The following is a 26,903-nucleotide window of genomic DNA, read 5'->3' as shown; positions in this document are numbered from 1 at the left end:
TTGTCAAATGCTTTTTCAGCACCCGAAGAAACAAATGCACCTGGATACATTCTAGGACTATTCCAGGTCACCAGGCTGGCTACCAATTTTAGGTGACCTGCCACTCTTTATGTCAAGTAAAAACCACTTGATCTGAATGTGCTACTGTGGATATCACTACTTAATGTTTTTTTAAAAAATATATTTTTATTAATTTTCCAATATTTACCCAATATTACCACAGTTTTGCTAATTATACAGATTCCAATTAATTCCAAAAACCACTGCTTGATATTAACCAAAATTGCTGTTAATATATTAAAATGTATGTTAATTAAAGAGATTGGCCCAACATTTGCACAATGAGCATGGTGTTTGCCAGGCTTAGGTATAACAGACATATATGTATCATACACTAAAGTTGATGAAACCAAAGCACCTTAGGGACTAGTAAATCTGAATATATTTTGTACCATTCAACAGGAAAACAATCAGGCCATAGCACTTTCCCAATCTTCATTTTGTGAATAACACTCTTCCAGCTGCAACTATTTTGAAACAATTTCCTCTTGCTGCATATCTAGCAGGAGGGAGATCCAACTTCAAGGGAAATGATTCAAATTCAAATTATTTTAAATTATATACGAAGAATAATATTTCTGAAAACATTACACACGAATTTGCACACACGAATTTAGCTTTAGGAGAACATAAGTTATTCAATTCATATTTAATACATATTTTGAGAGGGATCTTGAGAAGAGGATGATGCAAATTGTCTTAAAAGAGACTTTGCTTCATGGACCATAAATATTTACTATAGCAATTACCATATTTGATGTCTTTCCAGCAAAATACCCATCCAGGTTTCTCTATGTTGCCATGCTAAAAAAACTTCTGTATCAAAAATCCATGTGAAACCAGTAAGGCAAATATTTTGTCTACCACTCAGAAGCAACTACTACCTCTGCAAATGTCATCCATTCTGCCAAAAAGCAAAGAAGCTATAGCCATTTTAAAATACTCCTGTGGTAATTGATGAGGAGGCACAAAGCCAAATTAAGCAACCTGTGAATCGGTCCAAGACGAATTGGACTGTTTGCCCTTTTTAAAAATGTGATTTTCAGTTATATACATTTCAATAGTTTTACAGTCATTTTAAAAGTTCAAAACTCGACTTCCTTCTTCCTTTTTCCGCAGTTTATAAAATTTATTTTTATCATTTCCTGCATATTCTAAATTAACTTAACTTACAAGACCACCACATATGATGGAAAGTACCTTCTTTCTCTCTGCATTTCCAACACTTATTTGATTTTGATTTATACATTTTTGCCAATTTACTCGGTGTTAGATGCAATCCATATAACATTTTCATGTAGGTTTCTCTTAAACCATAGCATGCTGTAAATTTTGTATCAGTATTCCACAATCGGTCCCACGCTTCCATATTTATATTATAACCAATATCTATTGTCCAATGTATCAGTGAAGATTTTACTTGCCCATCCTTTGTCTCCCATTCTAGTAATATCTTATACATTTTAGATAGCACTTTAACATTACATTCCAATGTATATCTCTCCAATTGTGATATTTATTCCTCAAATCCTCGTATCCTATCTTTCCTAAATACTTCATTCAAATATTGTATCCATGTCAACTTTCCTGATAAATCCTTAAATTCTTTTAATTTAAACTCTCCTCCCTCTTGTTTTAATAAATTTCTGTAAGTTTTCCAACCTTCTATCATATTCTTTTCTTTTCTTTTACCGCTATGACTTCCAACGGTGACAGCCAAAGTGGTGTTTTTGTCTCAAAATAAATAAATAAAACAAAACAAATTATGAATTGGACTGTTTTCCAAAGCATTGCATTAAGCTCCGAATCAACCTGGCGCACCCCACTAACCCTAACATTGAAAGTAGGACATGTTTATCCATTACCTTTTGCCAGGCTACCACTGTTATCTATATAAACTAAAAGTAATACTTCATTATGACGACCGTGGGATTGCATTGGAGAGTTTGCAGTTTTGCTCATTAGAGGCAAATTAAAGCAGGACAGCGTTGAATAGATTTTGGTTTTTGGGTTTTTTTAGCCAAACATATTATGCACTTAAGATGAATACAGTGTAAATCACCACCACGACCACACAATTAAATACCATAAGCTTCCTTATCCCTCAGCTCAGACTTTTCTAATCTCTTAAAGAAAGCAATACCAGATGGCCAAAGAACAACTGCTAAGAACCACACGGAGCAGCATAAAAATGCTAAAGCTCTGCGGTACTTTAAAAAAAAAGATTCCCCAAGTTTACTGCCTCAAATTCAAAGATTTTCCAGTGCAAAAATAGGATGAAACTGCCACACAGCCATGTTCTCCACATATTTCAGGCTACCCTCTCCAATACCAGGCAAGCAGGTAGTGGCAGGTGGGGCAGTGCTTCTGAGTGTTGGCTGCTTGGTGTGGCACAGTTTTTTGAAAGGAGAATCACAGAATTGCAGAGTTCAAAGGGACCTCAAGGGTTATCTAGTCCAATGCCCTGCAATGGAGGAATCTCAACTAAAGCATTCTTGACAGACAGCTATCCAAGCCATCCAACCTCAGCTTAAAAACCTTGAAGGAGAGTCCACCACCTCCCAAGGGAGTCTGTTGCACTGCCGAACTGCTCTTAATGTCAGAAAGTTCTTCCTGATGTTTAGCTGGAATCTACTTTCTTGTAAGTTGAATCCATTGTTTCGAGTCCTACCCTCAAGAGCAGGAGAAAACAAGCTTGCTCCCTCTTCCATGTCACAGCCCCTTAGATATCTGAAGATGGTTATATCTCCTCTCAGTCTTCTCTTCCCCAGACTAAACATGCCCAACTGCCTTAACTGTTCCTCCTAAGACTCTTCTTCATCATCTTGGTCACCCTCCTCCAGCTTGCCAATCTCTTTCTTAAATTGTGGCACCCAGAACTGGACACAGGACTCCAGGTGGGGTCTGACCGAGGCAGAATAGTGTGTGACTATTACTTCCCTTGATCTGGAAACCATACTTGATGCAACCTAGAATAGCATTACCTTTTTTTTTTTACTGCTGCATCACACTGTTGACTCATCTTCAGCTTGTGGCCTACTATGACCCCTAGATCCTTTTTGCATACGGGCAAGCCAGATGACCCAATAAGTGCAGAACCTTTCATTTGTCCTGTTTAAATTCATGTTGTTACTTTTGGCTCAGCTCTCCAATCTGTTAAAGTCACATTGAATCCCAATTACAGATAGGTAGCCGTGTTGGTCTGCCATAGTCAAAATAAAAAAATTCCTTCCAGTAGCACCTTAAAGACCAACTAAGTTAGTTCTTAGTATGAGCTTTTGTGTGCATGCACACTTCTTCAGTATCTGAAGAAGTGAAGAAGTGTGCATGCACACGAGAGCTCATACCAAGAACAAACTTAGTTGGTCTTTAAGGTGCTACTGGAAGGAATTTTTTTATATTGAATCCAAAGTTTATCTTCTGCAGCATTATCAACCCCTTTCAGTTTGATGTCATCTGCTAATTTAATAAATATCCCCTCAATTCCTTTGTCCAAGTTGTTTATAAAGATGTTGAACAATAACAGAACCCTGTGGTATCTCACTTGTCACTTTTTTCCGGGATGACGAGGAACCATTTATTGGGTTTGGTCAGTCAACTAGCTACAAATCCACCTCACAGCATTCTTGTGCAGTCCACATTTTACCAGCTTCTCTGCAAAACTATCATGGTGGACTCTATCAAAAGCCTTACGGAAATCGAGATACGCTGCATCTACAGTATCAACATCAAGCTGACAGGTCAGTAGTTACCTGTGTCGTCTTCTTTCCCCTTCTTGAAGATGGGGACAACATTTGGTCACCTCCAGTCTGCAGGGACCTCACTTGTCCTCCAAGAATTCTCAGAGATTATAGACAGAGGCTCTAAGATTACATCCGCAAGCTCCTTTAGTACCCTTGGGAGCAGCTCATCGGGCCCTGAAGATTTAATTTGTTTGAAGTAGCTAGGTGTTTCTTTATCACTTTTCCTTTCTTGAGCTGCAGTTCTTTCCTTGCATCATTTAGTCTGTTATCACCAAGTTGGGCACTGCTTTCCTTTTGGGTGAAGACAGAGGCAAAGTAGGTGTTGAGCAGTTCTGCCTTCTCTCCGTCCCCCAATAGCATTTCTGTCTTTTGCACTCAGAGGACCTACTACTTCCTGTTCTTCTTCTTGTTTTGAACACATCACCGAAGAACCCCTCCCCTTTTTTTGTAGCTTTCCTTGCAACTCTGAGCTCATTCTGAGCTTTAACCCACCTGACCTTATCCCTGCAACTGTTGGCTATGTCTGTATGTTCTGAGATCACTAATCTGGTAACAGGAAAAAGATGAATAATGAGTTCTCTGGAAACCCTAATAGGAAGATTCGTATCAAAAATCAAAAGAAGAGCAAGTTTAGGACACAGTGGCAGTTCAAATTTAATTATTATTGAGATTGTTTGAAGATATTTTTTTCCAGAATGAATACACATTATCACATGACCACCACATGTGGTAATATGTTCCAATCACATTACATCCTCTCTAACATTTGGTTTCACCTGTTTTTATTATTCCGACTAGTAGAGATACCACCTGTAAAAAGTTTAAATGAGTTTTCTTTTATTGAGCTTGTTTTGTGAGATCTGTCTGACCAGACTCTATCCTATTCTGAAATTTCAGAAGATCTAGGTTGTCTTCCCAGGTGGATCCCTTCTCCTTTCCACTCTTACTAAAACAAATTGACAGCTGCCTCCTGCTGCTGCTGCCCTGAGTGAACTGGGCACGTGCAGAAAAAAAGCATGACGGCGGATCTTGGCGAATGAACTACTAAGTGTACTACTGATGAAGATTGGCCTGGAGATGGGCCCATCTTCTGCAAGTGTTTCTGTAGGGAGGGACTTGCTTACAATAGTCCTAAGATAAATACAAGGTAGACTGAGAATGACTGACTATAAGGATGCAGGCAGGATTTTGTACAAGACTCCCCCACCCCTCAAAGTGTGGGGCCCTTGGCAACTGCCCTTTTCCTTTACCGTCACCCCTGATAAGTCCTCCAGCAAAATTTAGTCCAGCCCCCATTTACTTCCCTGGGGATCTCATCTACGTATGTTTTTTCACTCTGATACAATGCTCTCCTAAAAGTTGTTTGCACAGGGAAAGAAAGATACAATACTAGGATTCTGGTTAAGATATTTGGTATTGAATTAAACCTGATGGGGGAAGCCTTTGGTCCTCCAGATGTTACTGAACCACAACTCCTCTCAGTCCTAGCAGTAAACAGAATAATTTTTGAAGCCTCCCCACAAATGAGAATTTTGCACAAGGGAGTAAAGCAGGTCTAGCCAGCAGCTGCACTCCCCATCCCCTTCCTGGTCTGAACCAACCCAGGGAGAAAGTTATGTTTAGTTACATTAAGTCATGGGGATTGTGTGTTGTGCCAAAGCTTCACAGAAAGGGTGCAATTTGAGGTTGAATTTGAAGCAAGAGAGAGTTGCCACCATGCAGATGTTCTGGAAAGCAGTTCCAGGCATAAAGATGTAGATGTTCTGGAAAGCAGTTTCAGCAGAGCTGTTTGAGGGAGCAAGAGATCTTGGGGTACCTGGAAGTGATAGAAGTGGAGGATCGAAGGCATCACTATAGAAGTGGTGGAGTGCATAGACTTTGAGGTAAGCATGAGGAGTTTTTCACTGGATCTGAGAGTATACAAAAAGGTTTAGGAGAGGTATCAAATGATCAGAGTGCTGTGAAAGGTGGATAACATTTCTCTGCTGGAACTTCTATGCCAGATGGTCTTGCAACATTTCTAGTCCACATTTTTACTAGCTCTTGTGTCAACCTATTCATCACAGCAATCCTACAAGTCTTTGGACCGACTGAAATTGCATTGCCCCCTCTCCAACCTAGCACCTACCATTTTGCCATGGAACGAAGGAGTGCCAGAAGAATGCTACGACTCCCCGTGCTGCCTTCAGGCGGGAGAGGAGAACCACTGCAATCCATACGCTGGGCCACTGACCATCAGGTCAGGCTTTGCCCCTACTGCAACTTTGTTCCTGAATACAACTCTATACTCTCTTCCCTTGCAGTGAATGACAGTCATCCATTCATGTGGGAGAAACGAAAGGCCTACACTCATACTGGAATGGGTGCTAAACTGAAGGCCCAGAAGCATTGCAGCAGTAATGAACCAGGCAACCCCAAAGATAAGCAAGTTTTGTTGCATGCCAGCCTGCTTACTTTTCATAAGTTTCATGGGAGCTCAATAAGAGCTGTTGACCACTTAAGCACAGCAGCATAGCGTGGGTTGCCAGTGCCCGGGGTGGGAAAGCCACCGAAGCCACCAGAGCGTCGTCCGTCCCCCCCCGAGCCAAATGGGATTGCCTGCCCACCCACACAGTGCTCGGCCAGTGAGTTCTCCTGATGCCAACGGAGAGGAGCGCTGGGCCGGCCCGCGCTACCTCCCTCCATCCGGGCCTGTTCACCGTGGGCCTGGGCTGCTCTACATTTTGGTTGTAAAATTTAAACTGAGACTCACTTTCCCTCTTCAACGGGGAAAGTGGTTTAAGAGGAAACTTCAAACAATTTTACCAGCCATGAGCTCAGCCCCTCATCCCAGCTTGTGTGCATATAGATTTAATGTACCATAGCTATAAATACCTGAGTTTTAATTTAGAAGCCTTTCAAGCAATTCATCTCATAGTGACTGTAATTTAACAAAATGCAATGGTCCACAAAGATAACACACTAGATAACACACACACCTTAGCAATACATGGAATTAGCAATGTAACTTCAAACAGACATGATTCAGGAATTTTAGGTTCAAAATTTTCCTATAAAATAAATCTAGAAGTGAGTGGGGTGAATTTCTGCTATTTATGGGGTAAAGCAGACACAAATAATGAAGGCGTTTGGATATAAGTGGTTAAGTATTTTACTTAGAGAGTTGTCTTTAAAGCAGATTCCTGCACCTGCCTCCAATCCATTAACTATTGAAATGCAATTATTCAGGAATACCTGCCCAGTTCTCACAGTGCATCTGGCCTTCAAAAGATAAACTGAGTCAATCACACAGAAAAACCAGCTGCCAAGAAACAAACTAGTTTAACTCAAACAATGCTAGTTTACTATAAAACTCAAAAAAGGATAATAATGCAATGGGACCATTTTTGTATGCCTTGGATAATTGTTCCTCAAGCTCACATGCATGAGTTTACCATTAGAATGCTCATTATTCCTTTTCCTAATCATTCAAACCTGATAAACTTTGGTTTTGGTCAAGAAAACCAAGACAGATCATAAATTGTGTATTAGTTCTAAACAAAAATTATTTGCTGACTGGCATCAACAGCCTGATTTTCCAAGTGCACATGACATCATTTAGATCATAGTAGCTGCTAGGAGTTCTCAAATTTGCTTACTGAAGCAGTGCTGCCATTCCTCACGCCTCCTGGCTTGCTAACCAAGGAAAATCAATTTTGGTCCCCCCAAAAAGCAGGCCCTCCAATTTGCCAATGTGAGTAACAGTAGCTCCAAAGTCCTTATTGTTTGTCATTTTCACTGACCATATTAAGAATCTTGGTTTTAAAAAAAGTGACGGTTAGAGACTAAATCTCATTCATACTAAAAAAAAACCCCACTTTTTTCCTCTGTTAGGAAAGTGAGCCAGATTAATAGGAACGGCTTAGAAATACTTACAGCAGCTTGAGGTAATATTAAAACAGATGCCACCATGTCGGTATGAATAATTTGGCTAAGAGAAAGGTTCTGTTTTCTTTAATACAGCCTGCTCAACACACAGTTTACTGCAAATAAATCCTGTCAAAATGAAACCCAAAAGATATGAGAATTTTGCATTTTCCCCTCTAGCGTACGACATGGATTCAGCTCCATAAATATTCCATGCAGGTAAAAGGAAGGAGGGGGAAATCTTAACGTTCAAGCTTAAAATATACTGTGCTCACAATGCAGTAAGGAAATGGAGCTCTTAATTAAGAATATAAAAATGCAGTACTCACCCAAAATATTAAATTGAAAAGGAACATCATGTATTTCAAACAACACAAGCAGCCCCTCGCCATGCTGCACTTCTTAAATTCTAAAAGGAAAACAAATGATAGATCCAGATAAAAAACCACGTATTTGCTGCCTTTGGGTGCATTGTATTTGTCACTTTTGACACCAGTCCCAGCTGCAGCTGCGGTATGGCTCTGTGTGTTCGATCCCGTGGTACCATAGAAAGCTCCGGCAGTGAAGCCTCGGCCAAACTGCCTGCCTGAGGTAGAAGGTTTAGCAAAGTCTGAATCCTTGCTATCCAAAGATGGACTCCGGTGAATTGAGGAATCCTCACTACTTGATTTCTCCATGGTCTCTCTTTGCACAGTTGTCAGATTTAATGTCTAGCATCTCTCAGAATTCAGCACAGCACCTCGTGTCAAGTCCACCATTCATGTGAGGCTGACTTCTTTCAGCGCCACCTCCTCCTTATTAAATCCAACGACCCAATGCAGACCTTTATTCCAATATTCTCTGCATTGCCTCCATTCCTTTATTCTCCACCCTTATGCCAGAGCCGGCTGTCCTATATGCATCAGTGGCTGAGATTTACACGCCAGAGTCTCTTGCAGCAGCATTTCTCAGGCTGTCTTGCCAAATCTGTTATGCACAACTTAACATTTTAATCAGGAGTACTGTGAAGTTCTCTCGTTCTCTCCCCCTGCCACACACACTCTCTCTCTCACACACACACAGAGTCAGTCCACAACCCTTGCTCTACAGGCAGCAAGCAGTCCTTCTAGCCATTCCCAAAGGTTTGTTGGTGGTTTCAGTGCATCTGGAAGGCATTCGGCATGAGCCGTCCTTTCTCTCTCAGCTCCTGCCTTCCCTTCGCTGCTCTGCCTGCTGCTCTGGCAAACGCTTCTCCTCCTCTGCTCCCTCTCTTCATCTGCTTGCTGCTTGCTTTTCTCAGTCCTCAATTCCTGGGTCACCCTTCCTCACTCAGCACTGCACTGCTGTCGATGTGAGATCATCAGCAGCCGCAACCACTGGGCATTTCCCACAGAAGAAATCCCTGCTCTAACTATAACAAGTAATAAATCCTGCCCCATCCCAAAGCCCCTCCTATTCTGTTTCGCATCCAGCCAATGGCAGCAGGCTTCCAGGCCAGCACACGCTGAGCCGACCCCCCCCCCCTCCTCCATGACACAAGATCTTTAATAGGATTATCGTTACGCTTTTGACTATACAAGTGCAAAACAAGAAAATCATTTTTTTAAAGTCAAATACTCTATAGCTGTTTGTGAGATTGGAATGCAAGGCAGTGGGGGCAGGCAATGATATTCCTATAGCGCAAGTAACAACTGTAAGAAGTTGGAACTGGATACTGTGGCATTTGCCCGCTCCACTTCCCAATTAAATTGATAGTAACTATATACTTTTGGATTTCTTGCAGCTTAAAAACAAGCATAATGGGAAGCAGTTTGTCTGTGCTGAGGAACTCACACAGTTCTCAGGTTGCCATTTGCGCTGCATGACATCACCCAATGGGACAGTGTTAACCATCAGTGATGGCTGGTAGCCCCTGGACCTGGTAAGGGGTTACAGCCAAGGAGGTTGTGGAGCCATGGCTAAGGACATGGCTGAGTCTTGACTCCCATGAACTCCAGCCAGTATCCTCAATTACGGAAGCCTTTGCTCAGCAATATTTGGAGAGCTGAAGGTTAGCCACACCTCTTTCAAAGTCTCATTGGTTTCAGTGGAATGAAGCGCATACCAATATTTCTCACTGAAATATGTGAGATTCAAATCCTATACTCGCTTATATGGATGGACGTCTCACTCCAAGAAGCTATGCACAGAGTTGCACAACATGACAGATCCCTGACCTGTGGAGCTTAAACTCCAAAATGCAACGCAAGAAAAGAAGACCAACATCCTCTATCCACTTACGTGGGAGTAAATCCCAATTAACTCAGTAGTGTTACTTCACAGTATAAATAACATTTCTAATCATATAGGTTTTACATCCAATTATTTGTAATAAATACTATGAGCAAAATGGGATGTTGAGTTGGAAATATTTTTTATTATATGATGATTTGAAATTTCAACTTGAACCTATGTAATATGTTGGCAGCTTTATTTGATGTTTTTTCTCCTAAAAGGCAAGCTGTATCAAGTATGAGATTGTATTCGGCTGAATTTAGTGACAGCATTTTGCTGGTTAGGGGTACTTTGTAAACATGATCTGGATTTCAATAAATAAAACACACATATACGCACAAAGTCTTTCCAGCATGCATTTTCCAACCTTGGCCTGGTCACTGTGTCTCAGACTAATCTACCAGACTGAAGACCTGGAGGACGCCTTCCCAGAGCACTCTGGACTTTAAGAAGGCCAATTCCAAAAAGCTTAAGGTGAAATCCCATAGTCAGAAATACTCAAAGAGAAGGGAGTCCAAGATGGATGAGAGATTCTTAAATGTGAAATATTGAAGGCAGAAATGCAGACAATCCGAACAAGAAAGAAAAGTGAGAGGTTTCTAAAGAAATTGGGGTGGCTGCATAAGGAGTTTACAGATGAGCTAAGATGTAAGAAGGGCATGTATAATAAATGGGGAATCAAGAAGACTATGCACAAGTAGCCAAGAGGTGCAACAGGGAGAAGGCCAGGTGGGCCAGAGCTCCAAATGAGCAGGTCCACATTCTCTTTCTCACCCAGCAGCATTCCTCTGCCTTCTGCACGCAGGGGACCTACTACTTGCCTGGTCTGCCTCTTGCTTCTCTTTCTCCAGTCTTTATGCAGGGAAAGGGGGCCTGTGACTGCAACCTAGGGCCACTTTCTTTTACATGTGAATGTTAAAAGCACCCAAAAATCACCTGAGCACATACTGTTGAACTGCACTCCTTCATACAGCATTATTATTATTAAATAAATTTCTATAGCACCCTTCATCTGAATATCACAGGTGAGTTTACAGTATAAAAGCACAAAAATACATGCCGGAATACCAAACAATAAAAGGCCATATATTATTTAATCAGCCGAAGGCCTGGGAGAAGAGGAATGTTTCAATGACCAAGTAACATATTATTTTTTTATAGGTTTTAGCCCAATACGTTGTATACATTCCCTGTACTCATTTAAACATTTTACGCCAACTTTCAGCCAGAAGAAGGAAACACAAAGATCAATTTAAACACTAACATAATTAAGAAAGAGGAAAAAATAAATGTTAATAAAGGTTTAAAACAGTTTATATTTTCAAAGTATGAAAAACAAGCAGGGACGTACTGGTCACCTCACTCATATTATCCAGCAACATATGCAGCTGGTTCACATGATCATCACTGGATGAGTATAAAGGTAAAGGTAAAGGGACCCCTGACCATTAGGTCCAGTCGTGACCGACTCTGGGGTTGCAGCGCTCATCTCGCTTTATTGGCCGAGGGAGCTTCCGGACCATGTGGCCAGCATGACTAAGCTGCTTCTGGCAAACCAGAACAGCGCACGGAAACACCGTTTACCTTCCCGCCGGAGTGGTACCTATTTATCTACTTGCACTTTGACGTGCTTTTGAACTGCTAGGTTGGCAGGAGTGGATGAGTATACTGCAGTATAAAGTGATGACTTGCAGGGGGTTGGACTAGATAACCTACAGGGTCCCTTCCAACTCTACAAATACATGATTCTATGTATTTAATGAGTTACCACAGCCATAACACAAATTGAACTTTTATATCCCCTCACGTACCCTTACACAATGCTTTTCAATGGGAGCTGCTTACGCATTCAGCTGACAGTCATTGAGTGTTTAGCAAGCAATTAAACAGAATTCAAGTGATGTACATGCATGAATGAACCGGGCTACTTAAGTAATTGCTTGCAGGCATAATGCTGGGTGTTCATGTAACGTATGTAAGATTTAAAAGGTGATATGAATCCAACGTCGTTGTCATCATGATTGTAAGGCACCACTTCTTAAGCAGAGCCACAGTCTGGTGACACCTTGCAACAGAAGCTGCAAGTGAGTGAAGGAGTCAAGTTGGGGCTTAAGAGGATAGTATTTGGCACATCAACGGGATTTGCAGGGCCTGGTCTCTTGTATGAATGCAGTTAGACACCTCCTTCAGAGCGTTACATAGTGGGAGCAAGTCTTACAGCTCTTGCATTTACTTTGACCACCTGAAGAAAACCACCACATTTGCTTTGTAGCCTCCAATTCTGACAAAGCCTCTCCTCCCAGAGGGGAGGTGTGAGCGGGAGCCATTCCCGTATCAGCAGGGGGACGTATTCGGCCCCTTGCGTCATGGCAGCCCTGCACCTCATTCTGCTTTCCAGAGTCATCGGATCACCTGCCCGGCCTAACTTTAGGTCATATTTATGCTCTTGACCTTGCTATGGACTTTGGTTGCTTGCCCTGGTTGCCCAGGGGGTCTGGTAGGATTTTTAATCCTTTTGGCCAATTGGCACCTGCCTCTTGGTTTTTCGCCTACCTCGTAGCAAATCGTCACAACGTTTCTGGTATTGGCGGTTAGGCATTGGAATATGTGTCGTGTGTTGGGGGGTGGGGGGTGGCCATCACCTACCCATCCCCTTGTTGGGTATTCCATTAAAGGAATCCGGTGGTCGTGGATCCTGTCTGATGCCCTGCTGGTGGCTAGGGCCACGGCACAACCCCCGGTGACACCAGGGGAAGCTTCCAGTTGTATTTGCATCAACAAGCTCCTCCCCCTGGTTGTTAACCTTCAAATGACCCCCCGCTGCATGGGTTAGGGTTATATATAGGTTGTTTGATCCAATGCCTAAGCCAATACCACTCACATGCTGTAACCAATAAAGTTGCGGCCTTCTTTAGCCCATTAACCTAAAATACATGTGTCCTTGTGTCTTATTTACCCCTACGCGGGTTGCGGGTCCTTGACTCACAACTTGAAAACACAAAGGCATTTTGCAGCCCAATACGTTTCTTCAAAAAAGAATTTAAATGGAGTGACCAGATAGGGAAAAAAGAGATAGAGGATAGGGCTCCTGTACCTTTAATAGCTGTGTAGAAGAGAGAATTTCAGCAGCTGTACGTAGCTTGCAGGACAATCAGAATCTGCAGAAATTTCCTCTGAAGTAACTATGAAAGGTGCAGAAGTTCTCTCTGGTTGTTTTTGTTTCCTTTAAGTCTCTTGTTAAACTATCCAGACTGCTAATAGGATTGCTAAGGCTACTGCAGATCAAAGCATATTTACTTGGGAGTAAGTTCCATTGAACTCAGTGAGACTTCTGTCTGAATACGATTGCTCTGCATAGCCACACTTCTCCTTCTCACTCACTCGCACGGTGTTCAAAATTCCCTGGGTGCCATGCGCATTTTGTGTCCAATGTGAGTCCAACTGCGACCACGTGGTGATCTCTGGGTGCCCGGAAGTTGCTACTGTGCTGGCACAATGCGGGTGGGGTTGGAAGTGGGCAAGTCAGCTGGTCAGAGGACAAGGTAACATGTTGAAACTCCTGTTCCAAATGGCCCACAGGCATGTACTACTGCTGCCCCATTCTGCTCCTTATAGGCTTTGAAGAAGAAGAGGTAGGAACAGTAACTGCAGGCGCTCATTTTGAACTGGAGAGGAGGTGGAAGAGGGTTTAAAGAGAAGACAGGGTGAGGAGAGCAAGCCAAGTCAGCAGCAGGAGCAAGAAAACGGGGCATTTCCATGAAGAGTGGATAATAAGCCTGGAATAAAGGAGACACAGAGGAGATACGATAGCCCTCTTCAAGTATCTCAAGGCCCTGTCCCATGGAGGATGGACTCAAACCAATAGCTTCAAGTTACAAGAAAAGAGATCCCGACTCAACATCACAAAGAACTTTCTGGTGGTTAAGAGCCATTTGACAGTGGAACAGACTCCCTTCAGAGGTTGTGGGCTCTCCTTCATTTGAGGTTTTTAAGCAGAGATTGGATGGTCATCTGTCATGGATGCTTTAGTTGAGATTCCTGCATTCCGGGGGGTTAGACTAGATGACTCTTAGGGTCCAACTCTACAATTCTGTGACTTTTTTATATCTGTTTTAGATCAGAAGCACTTTAATATGGGGGGGGGAGATACTAAAATGGCAGCAACCAAAACAACAGCAGGGTTGTGGTTTTTCCTGTGTGTTTTTTTTAATCATAGTGTTAACTGAAAGGTTGATTTAAAGCAGGGGTGGGCAACGTAAGGCCCAGGGACCGGATCCAGCCCAATCGTCTTCTCAATCTGGCCCACCGACGGTCCGGGAATCAGCGTGTTCTTACATGAGTAGAATGTGTCCTTTTATTTAAAATGCATCTCTGGGTTGTTTGTGGGGCATAAGAATTTGTTCATTTCCCCCAAAAAATATAGTCCGGCCCCCCAAAAGGTCTGAGGGACGGTTGACCGGCCCATGGCTGAAAAAGGTTGCTGACCCCTGATTTAAAGTACTAATTAAACAAACTGATTTATAAAATGGGATGATAACATGACACCCTCCAGAAAGCTAATAGCGTACAAGCTGAAGCCATGCTTTTTTAAAAAGATGGAAAAGCAGTACTAAGGGTAGCCCAGGAAAGCCCTGCTGCTCCACAGTCTTGTGAGAAAAGAAAGAACCACAGCGAAAACTCAGAAGGACCATGACTGGACAAAGTGATGACATAATAAATGCAAGTGAACAGAGCCTGATGCTGTCCACGCCACCTCTGCATCCTAAAATGGTCAAAGGCCTGGAAACGATGCCTTATGAGGAACGGCTAAGGGAGCTGGGCATGTTTAGCCTGGAGAAGAGGAGGTTAAGGGGTGATATGATAGCCATGTTCAAATATATAAAAGGATGTCACATAGAGGAGGGAGAAAGGTTGTTTTCTGCTGCTCCAGAGAAGCGGACACGGAGCAATGGATCCAAACTACAAGAAAGAAGATTCCACCTAAACATTAGGAAGAACTTCCTGACAGTAAGAGCTGTTTGACAGTGGAATTTGCTGCCAAGGAGTGTGGTGGAGTCTCCTACTTTGGAGGTCTTTAAGCAGAGGCTTGACAACCATATGTCAGGAGTGCTCTGATGGTGTTTCCTGCTTGGCAGGGGGTTGGACTCGATGGCCCTTGTGGTCTCTTCCAACTCTATGATTCTATGATTCTAATTCTATACAAATTCAAACAAATATTTTGTGGACGCAACTTTCTCTGGGAAAAATCTGTCTCAGATTCTACTTCCCTGATACGAAACACTTAGTCAGCAATCGTAGGAGAACCTCACAGGCAAATCCATCCCACCATAATAAACTCCTAAATAAAGTCCTGTACTTTCTAAGCCTTATAAAGCATGCTTAATATACAAAAGATTTTTGAGATGAATGTGATAAAAATACTGAAGCCACCCTGTGAAGTTGTTCTTTCCAAAGCAGAAAGCAAGTATTGAGGAAGAGGCAATGGCTTCCCCAAGTTTTTGGGACAAGTTTATTTATGGTTCATGCCATAAAAAGACAAGGTAAGTTCATATAAGATGATTCAGTAACACTCTTTTGCACTCTGTTCTCTCATGTGCAAATTACATTTTATTTTAAAAGCTAACTATGGTTAAGTGATATAGCTTCAGTGTATGTTGGTTGGTTGGTTGGTTGGTTGGTTGGTTTGTTGTTGGCCCAGACAAATATTGCATTTTCTTTTTCCCACTCTACTGCAATAATTTTTTATTAACATATTAAATAAAACACCTATTCAGATAACGAGGTGATTGTAGCCGTTTTGCTTCTCTTCTGGCTCTGCTGCGCCTGCAAGCTGTTTGGCTTAGTTTATGGTCTGAACCTGGGCTTGTAGTTTGCCCCACTCCAGACAAGCCATGAGCTATAACGTAGGCTTGCCCTATGGTTTACTGCTCATAGTTTGTCTTGAGGAGATAAAACCACACATGTGGGTTCTGACAACCCACTAAGGTAACCATGGATTAATTCACGGCAACACAGGAACAAGAAAACCAAAAGAGCAAAGCGGCTGCAGTCTCTGGGCGCCTGCAAGCTCAAGGCATTCACGCTAAGCCATAATTAGGTTCACACATAATGCTAAGACAATCTCCAAGCCATTGGAGCATGCTTGAGCTTTCACACAGTTGCAGAGACTTTGGCTGTACACTGTTCTGAGAGCTGATTAAGAAAACTATCCTGGGTTTTATCCTCAAAAGTACCTGTTGCCAGATGACGCTGTTGCACCATTGGCCACTGCAGGGAAATTGTATTATTATTATTATTATTATTTGAATTTATATACCACCCTATACCCAGGGGTCTCAGGGCAGTTCACAGAATAAAATTGTACTGCACTACTGTAGGAGAAAGTATTGCAAAAGCATCCTGTATTTTGAGGAAATACTGTAGGTTAACTGGTTTGCACGATTCTTCCTCCCTGCATATTAGCATGTTCCAAAGGGGACTGTAAAGGGTTTTTTTGGTTTGCTTTGTTGTCTTGATTCGCTGTGTGCTCCAGGGATAGGTATCAGCAGGATGTGGAAAGATCCTTCTTGGGCCAGCTGAAGGCAGAATGCCTGCTGGAGGAGTGCAGCTGCAGGATTAATTAACTCTGCTGGCCCCTGTATCTTGCCTAGCTTAACAGGTGGGAGGAATTTAGAGATCAGGCCAGCCAGCATGTAGCCACTGAGGCTATATAAATCTCCCTGATGGGGGCTGACCTTCGAGCCTCAACATAGCCCTTCACTGGATGGGCATGGCATATTGGCCAGCTGGAGCCTCTCTGTCAGCGGTCCCTGGAGTTCTGGATAACAGAAGTATTTTATTTTGCTTATGCTAGATCATTCTGCTTAAAGACTGTTTCGCCGGTTTTTATTCTGTATGGACGCCTGCTGTTAATAAAAGTACTAAATCTCTCTCCATCAGTGTTACCTTTTGCCACTGAATCCAAAAGTACAGCCGTACTTCAACTCCCAAATGCCTTGCGAGTCAAACGTTCCGGCTCCCAAACGATTGAAAAACGAAAGTGACTGTTTTCAAACGTTCTTATGGAAGCCAAAGATCCGACGGGGCTTCCGCTGCTTCCGATTGGCTGCAGAAGCTTCATATGCAATGCAAGATCTTTCACTCTGCTAGGTGACTGTGCTACTCAGTGGCGTAGCGTGGGTTGTCAGCACCCGGGGCAAGGCAAGTAATTTGCGCCCCCTAACCCTAACCCCCAGATGTTGCGCCCGGTGCTGCCGGCCCCCCCTGCACCCCCCACGCTACGCCACTGGTGCTACTAGCATCTATTACTGGTCTGGGGAAAGAGAGCTATCCACCATTCTGCCTGTGACTTGCTATGCAGCCTCTATTTGCTGCTTCCCAACCTTGTGCCGTACTCTATGCACAGGAGGTTGGTGCTGCCCATGTGTGGTTGTGGCTCGCCTTGTTCTGTATTCTGGGCCCTCTGTTTGCCCTTCCAAAACTACGGAAAAGGTGGCAGAGAGACTGTAGTGTCAGCCTTTCATCTCTTTAACTCAGGAGACCATGGCCAGGTTCTGAGGTGTGGAATTTTGCCTGGAAAGAACATGAAGTCCTCTTTTCCAACCTTTTCAGAACATTTGCAACAGTTTGGAATGTGTCTTCCAACTAAGATACAGCCACACAGCACATCTTCATGAGAGAGGGTCCAGTCTTGGTACCAGCAGTATCACTCAAAGGGGGGAATGATGGCACTATGAGTGTGACTGGTGCCTAGGAGAATGAAGCATAGCACAGTGATGGAAGGGAAAGGTTGAGAAACTCTATACTGCTGGGAACTTTGGGTGTTCCTTTAATGGAGGAAATGCTGATGAGAGGAGACAAAGGACTCCAAGAAGACTCACCTACAGTCAACCAACGGGAAGGGGTGAAGATACACCAGTAGATAGATAAAGGACCCCTGGACGGTTAAGTCTAGTGAAAGGCGGCTATGGGGTATGGTGCTCATCTCGCTTTCTGGTCAAGGGAGCCAGTGTTTGTCCACAGACAGCTTTCCGGGTAATGCGGCCAGTGGGACTAAACCACTTCTGGCACAACAGAACACCATGACTGAAGCCAGAGAAGCTCACGGAAACACCGTTTACCTTCCTGCCACAGTGGTACCTATTTATCTACTTGCACTGGTGTGCTTTCAAACTGCTAGGTTGGCAGGAGCTGGGACAGAGCAATGGAAGCTCAACCCATCACATAGATTCGAACTGCCAACCTTCCGATTGGCAAGCCCAAGAGGCTCACTGGTTTAAACCACAGCACCACCCGCATCCCACCACTATGTATAGAACATTATATAGTGGTACCTCAGTTTAAGAACAGTCCTGTTTACAAACAATTTGGTTTACAAACTCCACAAAACTGGAAGTAGTGTCCCAGTTTGTGAACTTTACCTTGGTCTAAGAACGGAATCTGAACAGTGGAAGGGCACCAGCGGCGGGAGGCCTCATTAGGGAAAGCGCGCTTTGGTTTAAGAACGGTTTCGGTTTAGGAACGGACTTCCAGAACGGATTAAGTTCGTAAACCGAGGTACCACTGTATATAGTATGATAGTACTGCAAAGGCTCTGAGTTATCAGGGATGGTGGGAGTATATGGAAGGCAAGGGAGAAACAAGCCAAACTTTCCTTCCATGACTTACTAGTTTGACCCTTCTGTGTGTCAACTTGTAGTTTAGGTGTGGTTTGTTTGTTTAATTAAATGATGGTTTAATAAACTATGCTTTACCTTTGACCAAGTATTAAGGATTTTATCTTGTTTGCAGCCAATCACCTATAACAAAGCTGTCCTCGACATTTTTGCTTTTTACATTTTGTTGCATAAATATGGATTTCAGATACCTTTCATGTCAGCAATCTTCAAGGGTGGGTTTTTTCCCATTTTCCTTTTTTTAACTTAAGGAATATGAACACTTGCTCTGAAGCCCATATTTGGATATAAGGGAGTTTTGGGAGATCCAGAGCATTTGAAATCTAGGCAAGGTACCTAAATATAGATTTTTGGCCTCTGTTCTTGGGGTGAGAGGGAAGAGCTTGCCCAAAGCAGCTTAATAATGTTCAAACAACTTCATGGTACATTTCAGATAATCACTCTATGCAATTTATTTTACTTTTATAAAACTTATCTTTACTGAGTTTGACCTTGCTAACTACAGTAAATATAATTTGGAATTCTGCACAGTGATTTTCCCTCAAAGATACGCAAGCTTTGTTACCCTAAGTTGCACATCTTTAATCTTTAGTAAAACCCCATCATTATTATTGGGAGTGGAGGGTAAGGATAAGGAGGAAAGAATTGGTTTGTAAGGACTCATTTAGGGTGCTTTGCATTCTGTTCACAGAAATGAACAGGGGTGGCTAGTAGCCCCTGGACCTGGTGGGGTGTGTGTGTCTGTGACAAAGGTGGGCTTGTAGGTAGAAGAAAAAGAAGAGTTTGGATTTGATATCCTGCTTTATCACTACCCTACGGAGTCTCAGAGCGGCTAACATTCTCCTTTCCCTTCCTCCCCCACAACAAACACTCTGTGAGGTGAGTGGGGCTGAGAGACTTCAGAGAAGTGTGACTAGCCCAAGGTCACCCAGCAGCTGCATGTGGAGGAGCGGGGAAGCGAACCCGGTTCACCAGATTATGAGTCCACCGTTCTTAACCAGTACACCACACTGGCTCTTGGTAGGCCAAGGAGGTCACATGAGCTGGACCAAGTTGTTCTGGTTTCCTTTCCATCCTTGCAAAGGTGTGGAGACAAAAGCACTACAGGTGTACAAGTACTTGAAAAGTGTCTAACCTTGGTCTAGAAGGGGTGCCTGCTGTCACAATTTCTAGCGTGGGCTAATGTCGCAATAACCCTACATCATGCAGTAGTAAGTCCCACTAAATCCGATGGGGGTGGATCCAAGATAAGACTACCGTATTATTCGCCCTATAGGACGCACTTTTTCCCCTCCAAAAATGAAGGGGAAATGTGTGTGCGTCCTATGGGGCGAATGCAGGCTTTCGCTGAAGCCTGGAGAGCGAGAGGGATCGGTGCGCACCGACCCCTCTCGCTCTCCAGGATTCAGGAAGCTCTGCGCAACCCTCGGGAGACCGGCTCTGAGGGTTGCGCAGAGCTGCCTGCAGTCCCCGGCTCAGCACAGCTCTGCGCGGCCATCGGGAGTGGGGCGCTAAGTCCCGCCCCGCTCCGGATGGCGGAGCAGAGCTGCCTGCAGTCCTGGGATCAGCGCAGCTGTGCGCGGCCACCGGGAGCGGGGCGCGAAGTCCCGCCACGCTCCGGATGGCGGTGCAGAGCTGCCTGCAGTCCCGGGATCAGCGCAGCTCTGCGCGGCCACCGGGAGCCGGGGGCGAAGTCCCGCCCCGCTCCCGATGGCGGCGCAGAGCTGCCTGCCGTCCCGGGATCAGCGCAGCTCTGCGCGGCCACCGGGAGCCGGGGGCGAAGCCCCGCCCCACTCCCGATGGCGGCGCAGAGCTGCCTGCAGTCCTGGGATCAGCGCAGCTCTGCGCGGCCACCGGGAGCGGGGCGCGAAGTCCCGCCACGCTCCGGATGGCGGCGCAGAGCTGCCTGCAGTCCCGGGATCAGCGCACTTCTCCCCATCGCCAGTCCCACAAGCTCAGGGGACAGCGGGGAGGCAGAGCGTGCCTTCCCACTGTTCCCCGATCAGGTTCTTCCAGCCCCGCACCTGGGGGGGAAATAATTTTTTTCCCCTTTATTTCCCCCCCAAAAAACTAGGTGCGTCCTATGGGCCGGAGCGTCCTATGGGGTGCAAAATACGGTAGTTTGTCTCAAAGTTGCCCCACAGAACTGTAAACTTTCAGCCTGATGGAAAAGATTACGCCACTCCACCCCAACCGTTTTTACTTCTATGCCCTCTTTCCAGAATGTGAATACTTACATATGCTCATTAATCTATCCATTCACACATCTGAGCAGCAGGAAAGAGGAGGCAAAGGGGAAGAATCCTGCTATTCTCTGCCAGTGAGTAAATCAGCACAGGAGAGGTGTACCCATCCCATTCCCTTGCAATCCTGTAACTTCTTAAATTTAAATCATCCCGTGCTCCTATTAATGGCTTTCCTGAACCCAGCAGTAAGAAGGATTGCCCCACTCTCCTGATGGGGAGGACGGATCCTGCTTCGTGTTGCAGGGCACTCTGTGGTGAAACTGAACTCTGCAGGATCCCTCTTCCTTTGTATCAACTGATGTGAAGGGGAAGCATTCCTGCTTAGCACTGGGTCCCTAATTTGTGCAACTAACTGGTTGTTGGGTGCTTTGGGGAAGCCCCAGCCTTTTAATCAAGCCCTAACCTTACCTGAATTTTAACATATTTTAAAATAAACAGTACAAATGCATGGATCAATGTCCCTATGAGAAATGTGATTATGCTGAAATAAAGTGCAGAAACAGTACTGGAGTCAGTTAGAGACTCTTATTGTTGTGTTTGAGACTGGGAGATTGAAAAGAATATGTGTTAGCCAAGTGGTGCAATATGATATTCATTAGTATGAAATCCTCTTTTTAAAAAGAGAAACTTCTGCGGCATGGTAAATGCAATAATACTGGATTGCAAAGAAACAAATCATTAGGGTGCTGCTACAGCCAAATGTCAATTCCCATGGCCATTACAACATCTCACATGGACCCGATGGTGAACAGCAATGTGTGAATACCTAGTGAAGTGTGACATGGACAGGGCTATGCTTTGGAGGTGTCTTGTCAATGGTTTTTCACATGTCACAAGTCATTTGCCAAAAAACCTTTTCTCCACAGTGTCCAACAAACTTTACCATAAGTTTGACACTTGCCCATGAAACAATAGCTCTTTATGTACGTATATTGCTGTAGAATGGGAGGGGAAACGGATTCATACTTTCCAGAAAACACTTACCCAAGTTGCAGATAAATTATTGAGGTTGCAAAGCTGTTACATGGGTTCCAGCTTTTAAAATGCAATAACAAGAAAGCATTTAAACTAACAGAGACCGACTTCTAGAATATTTTTGTAGGGAACATCAGGGCACTTAACAAATAGTTTCATATTAACTGGAGTTAAGCATTAGTTCAAACACAAAATATGATGTAAAGAAGTTTACAGATGTTTGCATTGGTCACTGGAAGTGCCAGCTCCTGCAGGCCAAGCCCTTTTTGCCGCCGCCCCCATATTTTAGGGGCGGTGACTGGGCCCCCGAATGTTCAAAAAGCACAGAGGCAAAGTACAGAGTCAAGTGCGGTGCAGCCCCAGTGACGGGCTCCTCCTCTTCCTCTTCCTGCAGAGAGGAAGGAAGTTTGAAGCAGCCTCTTGCTCCTCCCAGTGTCCTGATGCTATGCATGCTACATCAGGGATGCACGCCGTCATGTGGTGACGTTGCCCCTCCCCCCATCGCCACCTGTTAGTCACTATGGAATTACCCAAAGAACACTGAAGTGCTCCTTCACACAAGGTCTTTCTGCAGAAATTGCTGGATTTGAAAATTCTGACTTACACTGAGTTAACTCTGCGATCTTGGGTTGGTGGGAGCCCTTATACTCATCCTTGTCATACTTGTTAGAGGGGGTGCTGTTGGCCTGATGGTGCCCCAACCACGTGAAAACTACTGAGGGTCTTGGCAGAGCACTGAAGGATTTTTCTGACTGTTACACCAGACTGTGCTGTGCTAGGTGCTATATGATTTTTGAATGTGTCTTTTTACATCTTATATATTGCATTTTATTGAATTCAAAATGCAATAAAACAGAATGCAAGATGTGGAGCAATCTCCCACTTTTACAACAAACCCACAGGTATGGCAGGAACCACCTGAAGAAAGATTGAACCACAGCTTGGAACCCCTGCTGTGGTTTGGATAAGGACATTAAGGAGTACTGATGGCCTCGGCCAAAAACAGACCAGAGTCTTATCAGGACCACCAGTCACACCTACTGGGAAATTCACTAGGAGCATTAGGAAACCTTCCAGATCCATGATGAGCCTCCAAGAGCCTGAATCTTGGGATGTGGATTCCCATGAGACTTGTAATCTGGTGGAGATTCAGAGCAGTATCCAAACCTTACCTAATAGGAGCACCTTTAAAGTACTTTATCATAGTAACATGTATTGGGAGGAACTATGTTGGTCAGCAAAGTATAGAGTTATATAAATCCTTCCAATGGACAGCATTAAGTAGCCTCAGAGCTGCTGAACATTTTTACAGAGCATTCGGGTTCCATCAGTGCCCACATGAAGTGGACATTTAATTGGCTACACTTCCTAGCCTATTCACTTGACGTTTACAAAGCTATTCCAATGCATTGTTTTTAGAACACAAAATCATTCTTTGACTTGGGTATAGTATATAAAAAATTAGGAGCAGGAATTTTACACTCACTCTTCATTTTGCTTTGCTTTCTCTAGCCTTCCAGAAACCATTATTGTTGAGCTTAAGTAAAATGCTCCCAGCCTGACTAGCAGCTGCTCTCAGTGCCTCTGTTGTGATCCATCACTTGTGACACTTCCCATTGTCTTGGTCTCTTCCTCTTTTTTTTAAAAAAAGAAGCAAAGCTCTCTTGAACAAAGACAGCTCTAATATTCAGTCATTCATGCTATTAAATTGTGCATCGTAGTCAGCACCCTATAATCCATTTAATATATAGGCACTTGGTTAAAAATAAAAGTCATTAATTTATTCTGTGCTACGGCACCATAATAATTCAGGTGCTACTTGGATATTCTGCATGATAATATGACTTAGAAATACTGCAGGTTCCCAGCCCTTGCTTATATTGTAGTCTAAATGCCTGTATATTTTCTAAATTTATTTCACACCAATAGACTATCAGAAGTGTCCTAAGTATTCCCAACAGCAAAGTCCAAAGCAAAACATCATTATTTTAAATTACTATACAGACAGCAGAAACACAGCCAAATACTCTTCAAGCAACCAACACATATTAATTATCATGATGCACCAATAATGCTGCAAAATAAGCCATGTACGGAAGCAGCCAATTTGTGTATGGAAACAGGGAAATGCTTCCATGACAGCATCCCATTCAACAACAGCCACCACAGCCAGAGTGCTTTGGTCCTTACAGTGTTGGACTATGACCTGGAAAACCAAGGTTCACTTACCCTCCAACACTCCTCAGGTGAAAATAGGGACATTCTATTTTCCATCAGTGTCCGTCCACCCCATGCCCCCTCCCTATATACGCACAATGCCAATGGAATATGGGGAAAGCACAGGGCTGGCTGAGCTGCCCCAGTGGGACTTGCTTTTAAGCAAACTATAAGCTCCACCAAGTTCAAATACAAGTTCAAGTCTGCAATCTTATACACATGCTGTCCCATTCAAGAGAGTGAGAGCACACAAAGGGATATGCAACCCTTTTAAAATGTTAAAAGTGAGAATTTAAACCCCATAGGCTTCCAGTTTTCTCAGTAGTGATGTATGGAAGTGAGAGCTGGACCATAAAGAAGGCTGATCGCCAAAGAATTGATGCTTTTGAATTATGGTGCTGGAGGAAACTCTTGAGAGTCCCATGGACTGCAAGAAGACCAAACCTATCCATTCTGAAGGAAATCAGCCCTGCGTGCTCACTAGAAGGACAGATCCTGAAGCTGAGGCTCCAAGACTTTGGCCACCTCATGAGAAGAGAAGACTCCCTGGAAAAGACCCTGATGTTGGGAAAGATTGAGGGCACAAGGAGAAGGGGACGACAGAGGACGAGATGGTTGGACAGTGTTCTCGAAGCTACCAACATGCGTTTGACCAAACTGCAGGAGGCAGTGGGTGACAGGAGTGCCTGGTGTGCTCTGGTCCATGGGGTCATGAAGAGTCGGACATGACTAAACAACTAAACAACAACAACAGGCTTCCAAAGTATAGTACTCAAAATGCTGTTTTTGACCTGCTGAATTTCTGCCTGTCACACATGTGTTAATGGGACACTAACACTAAAAAGAAAAGTCTATATGCTCAAGGTACCCTCTGCACTGGCTAGGGTGCGTGAGGGAGCTGCAGAGACAGCTTCCTCGTGTGATGACCCAATACCACCAACTGTAGCTCCACTCCTGGGTTAAGCAAGCCTGACCTGGGGATGGAGAAAGGTTGTGACACGTGAAGCGCCTGGCCACGGCAGAACCTGCCTCCTTGGGGGAGCACCCCACACACCATTATATTACGCTTCGCCACTGACACACTAGAATGGGATTAATATAGGCAACACGCCTACAGCTCAGGTACACACACACACGAGGAAGCCTCGGGGTGACAGAAAACCTAGAGGAGTTTGACATTTTAGCCAGCAAGTGATTTAGACTTTCTTTTCCTGTGAGAAAAGAATGGGAAGAATGCAGCTTACTCGGTGAGAAAACTGCTAATCAAATCTAGACATCACACATAGCTGTACTGCGAGAGGTCTGGGGAGGGGAAAGGAATCTAAACTTTAGCTGGTAATTCAGAAAAATATTTCCTTAGAAATCTGAGCCAGCAGCTGGAAAGATGTGACACACTAATAGAACCTTCCCAAATTACACACTCCCTGAGAACAAGGAATGACTATGGCCACTAATGTGAAATATCCTACTTCACTAAAGCAGACTTTAGAATGGAAACAGAGCTGAAGGCAAAAATGCTGTATGGACCCAGCAGAGGTAAGAAAACTCCTACTTACTTGTTCAGATAAAACAAGGTGACCTGTAGCCACCCGAACTGTTAGGGGATTGTAGTTTTAAACATTGATATGCTGCCTTTCAGGATCCAAAGCTTTCCAAGGCCGTTTGCAAGGAAAATCAAAAGACAATAATAAAATCACAATAAGATAATATTTAAACCTAGCCCATCTCTTTATCAAATGATGAAACCAAGCCAGCCTTTTCTAAACACTTGCAGCACTGGTCCTGTTCAGCTGCGGCCTGTCCTATAGCATATTTAGGATTAATGACACATCCAGCCCTCGGTTTTGGAAATTAGGAAAACCTGCAGTACCAACAATATCTAAAGTGGTACTTAATGTGGTTCTACACAAAATACTCCCAACAAAATAATGCAGAATTATTAAATGGATTTGCCAACTGGAATTTGTAAACAAAGATAATTTACAAACGAAAGACTTAATGGTTCAATCCGAATAAGTTTTTCTACTTCTATAAAGATCCCACACCAGACCATTTAGGTTCCACTACTTGCCAATGATTTGACTGCTAACGTTTGAGAAGAGGTTGGAGAATACAGGAGTGAAATAGCCACTGATAATGATCAGCCTATAGCTTGGTCTATAGGGACGCAGGTGGCGCTGTGGGTTAAACCACAGAGCCTAGGGCTTGCCGATCAGAAGGTCAGCGGTTCGAATCCCTGCAATGGGGTGAGCTCCCGTTGCTCAGTCCCTGTTCCTGCCAACCTAGCAGTTCAAAAGCATGTCAAAGTGCAAGTAGATAAATCGGTACCACTCCGGCGGGAAGGTAAACGGTGTTTCCGTGCGCTGCTCTGGTTCGCCAGAAGCGGCTTAGTCATGCTGGCCACATGACCCAGAAGCTGTACGCTGCCTCCCTCAGCCAGTAAAGTGAGATGAGCGCCACTACTCCAGAGTCATCCACAACTGGACCTAACGGTCAGGGGTCCCTTTACCTTTAGAGTGGTACCTCGGGTTAAGAACTTAATTTGTTCCAGAGGTCTGTTCTTAAACTGAAACTGTTCTTAACCTGGAGCACCACTTTAGCTAATGGGGCCACCCGCTGCCGCCACAGCACAATTTCTGTTCTCATCCTGAAGCAAAGTTCTTAACCCGAGGTCCTATTTCTGGGTTAGTGGAGTCTGTAACCTGAAGCGTCTGTAACCCAAGGTACTACTGTATAGTTTGGTCAGACATAAAGCAGGCACAGCCTAAGTACAGCAGCATTAGAAGAGAGAGGAGAGGTTCAAAATTGTTTAAGGGAGGGGAGGGGAT

General features: G+C 43.9%; 1 protein-coding gene across 3 annotated transcripts in view; it reads right to left on the bottom strand.

The window, feature by feature from the left end:
* Positions 1 to 26,903, bottom strand: part of TSPAN9 (tetraspanin 9) — a 124,840-nt gene that overhangs the window by 75,941 nt on the left and 21,996 nt on the right. For 2 of the 3 annotated variants that reach the window (XM_083460617.1, XM_083460618.1), the window contains exon 2: positions 8,039 to 8,118. In XM_083460617.1, coding sequence (XP_083316743.1) covers positions 8,039 to 8,101 — 63 coding nt within the window. In that variant the 5' untranslated portion in view covers positions 8,102 to 8,118. Of the gene's footprint in view, positions 1 to 8,038; positions 9,086 to 26,903 lie in introns of those variants that run through there. The other variant, XM_083460616.1, reaches the window with a different exon arrangement.

Source organism: Podarcis liolepis (assembly GCF_965112155.1).
Source record: "Podarcis liolepis genome assembly, chromosome: 9".
NCBI lineage: Eukaryota > Metazoa > Chordata > Lepidosauria > Squamata > Lacertidae > Podarcis > Podarcis liolepis.
The sequence above is the reverse complement of the archived record's forward strand: the minus strand, read 5'-3'. Positions and strand labels throughout refer to the sequence as shown.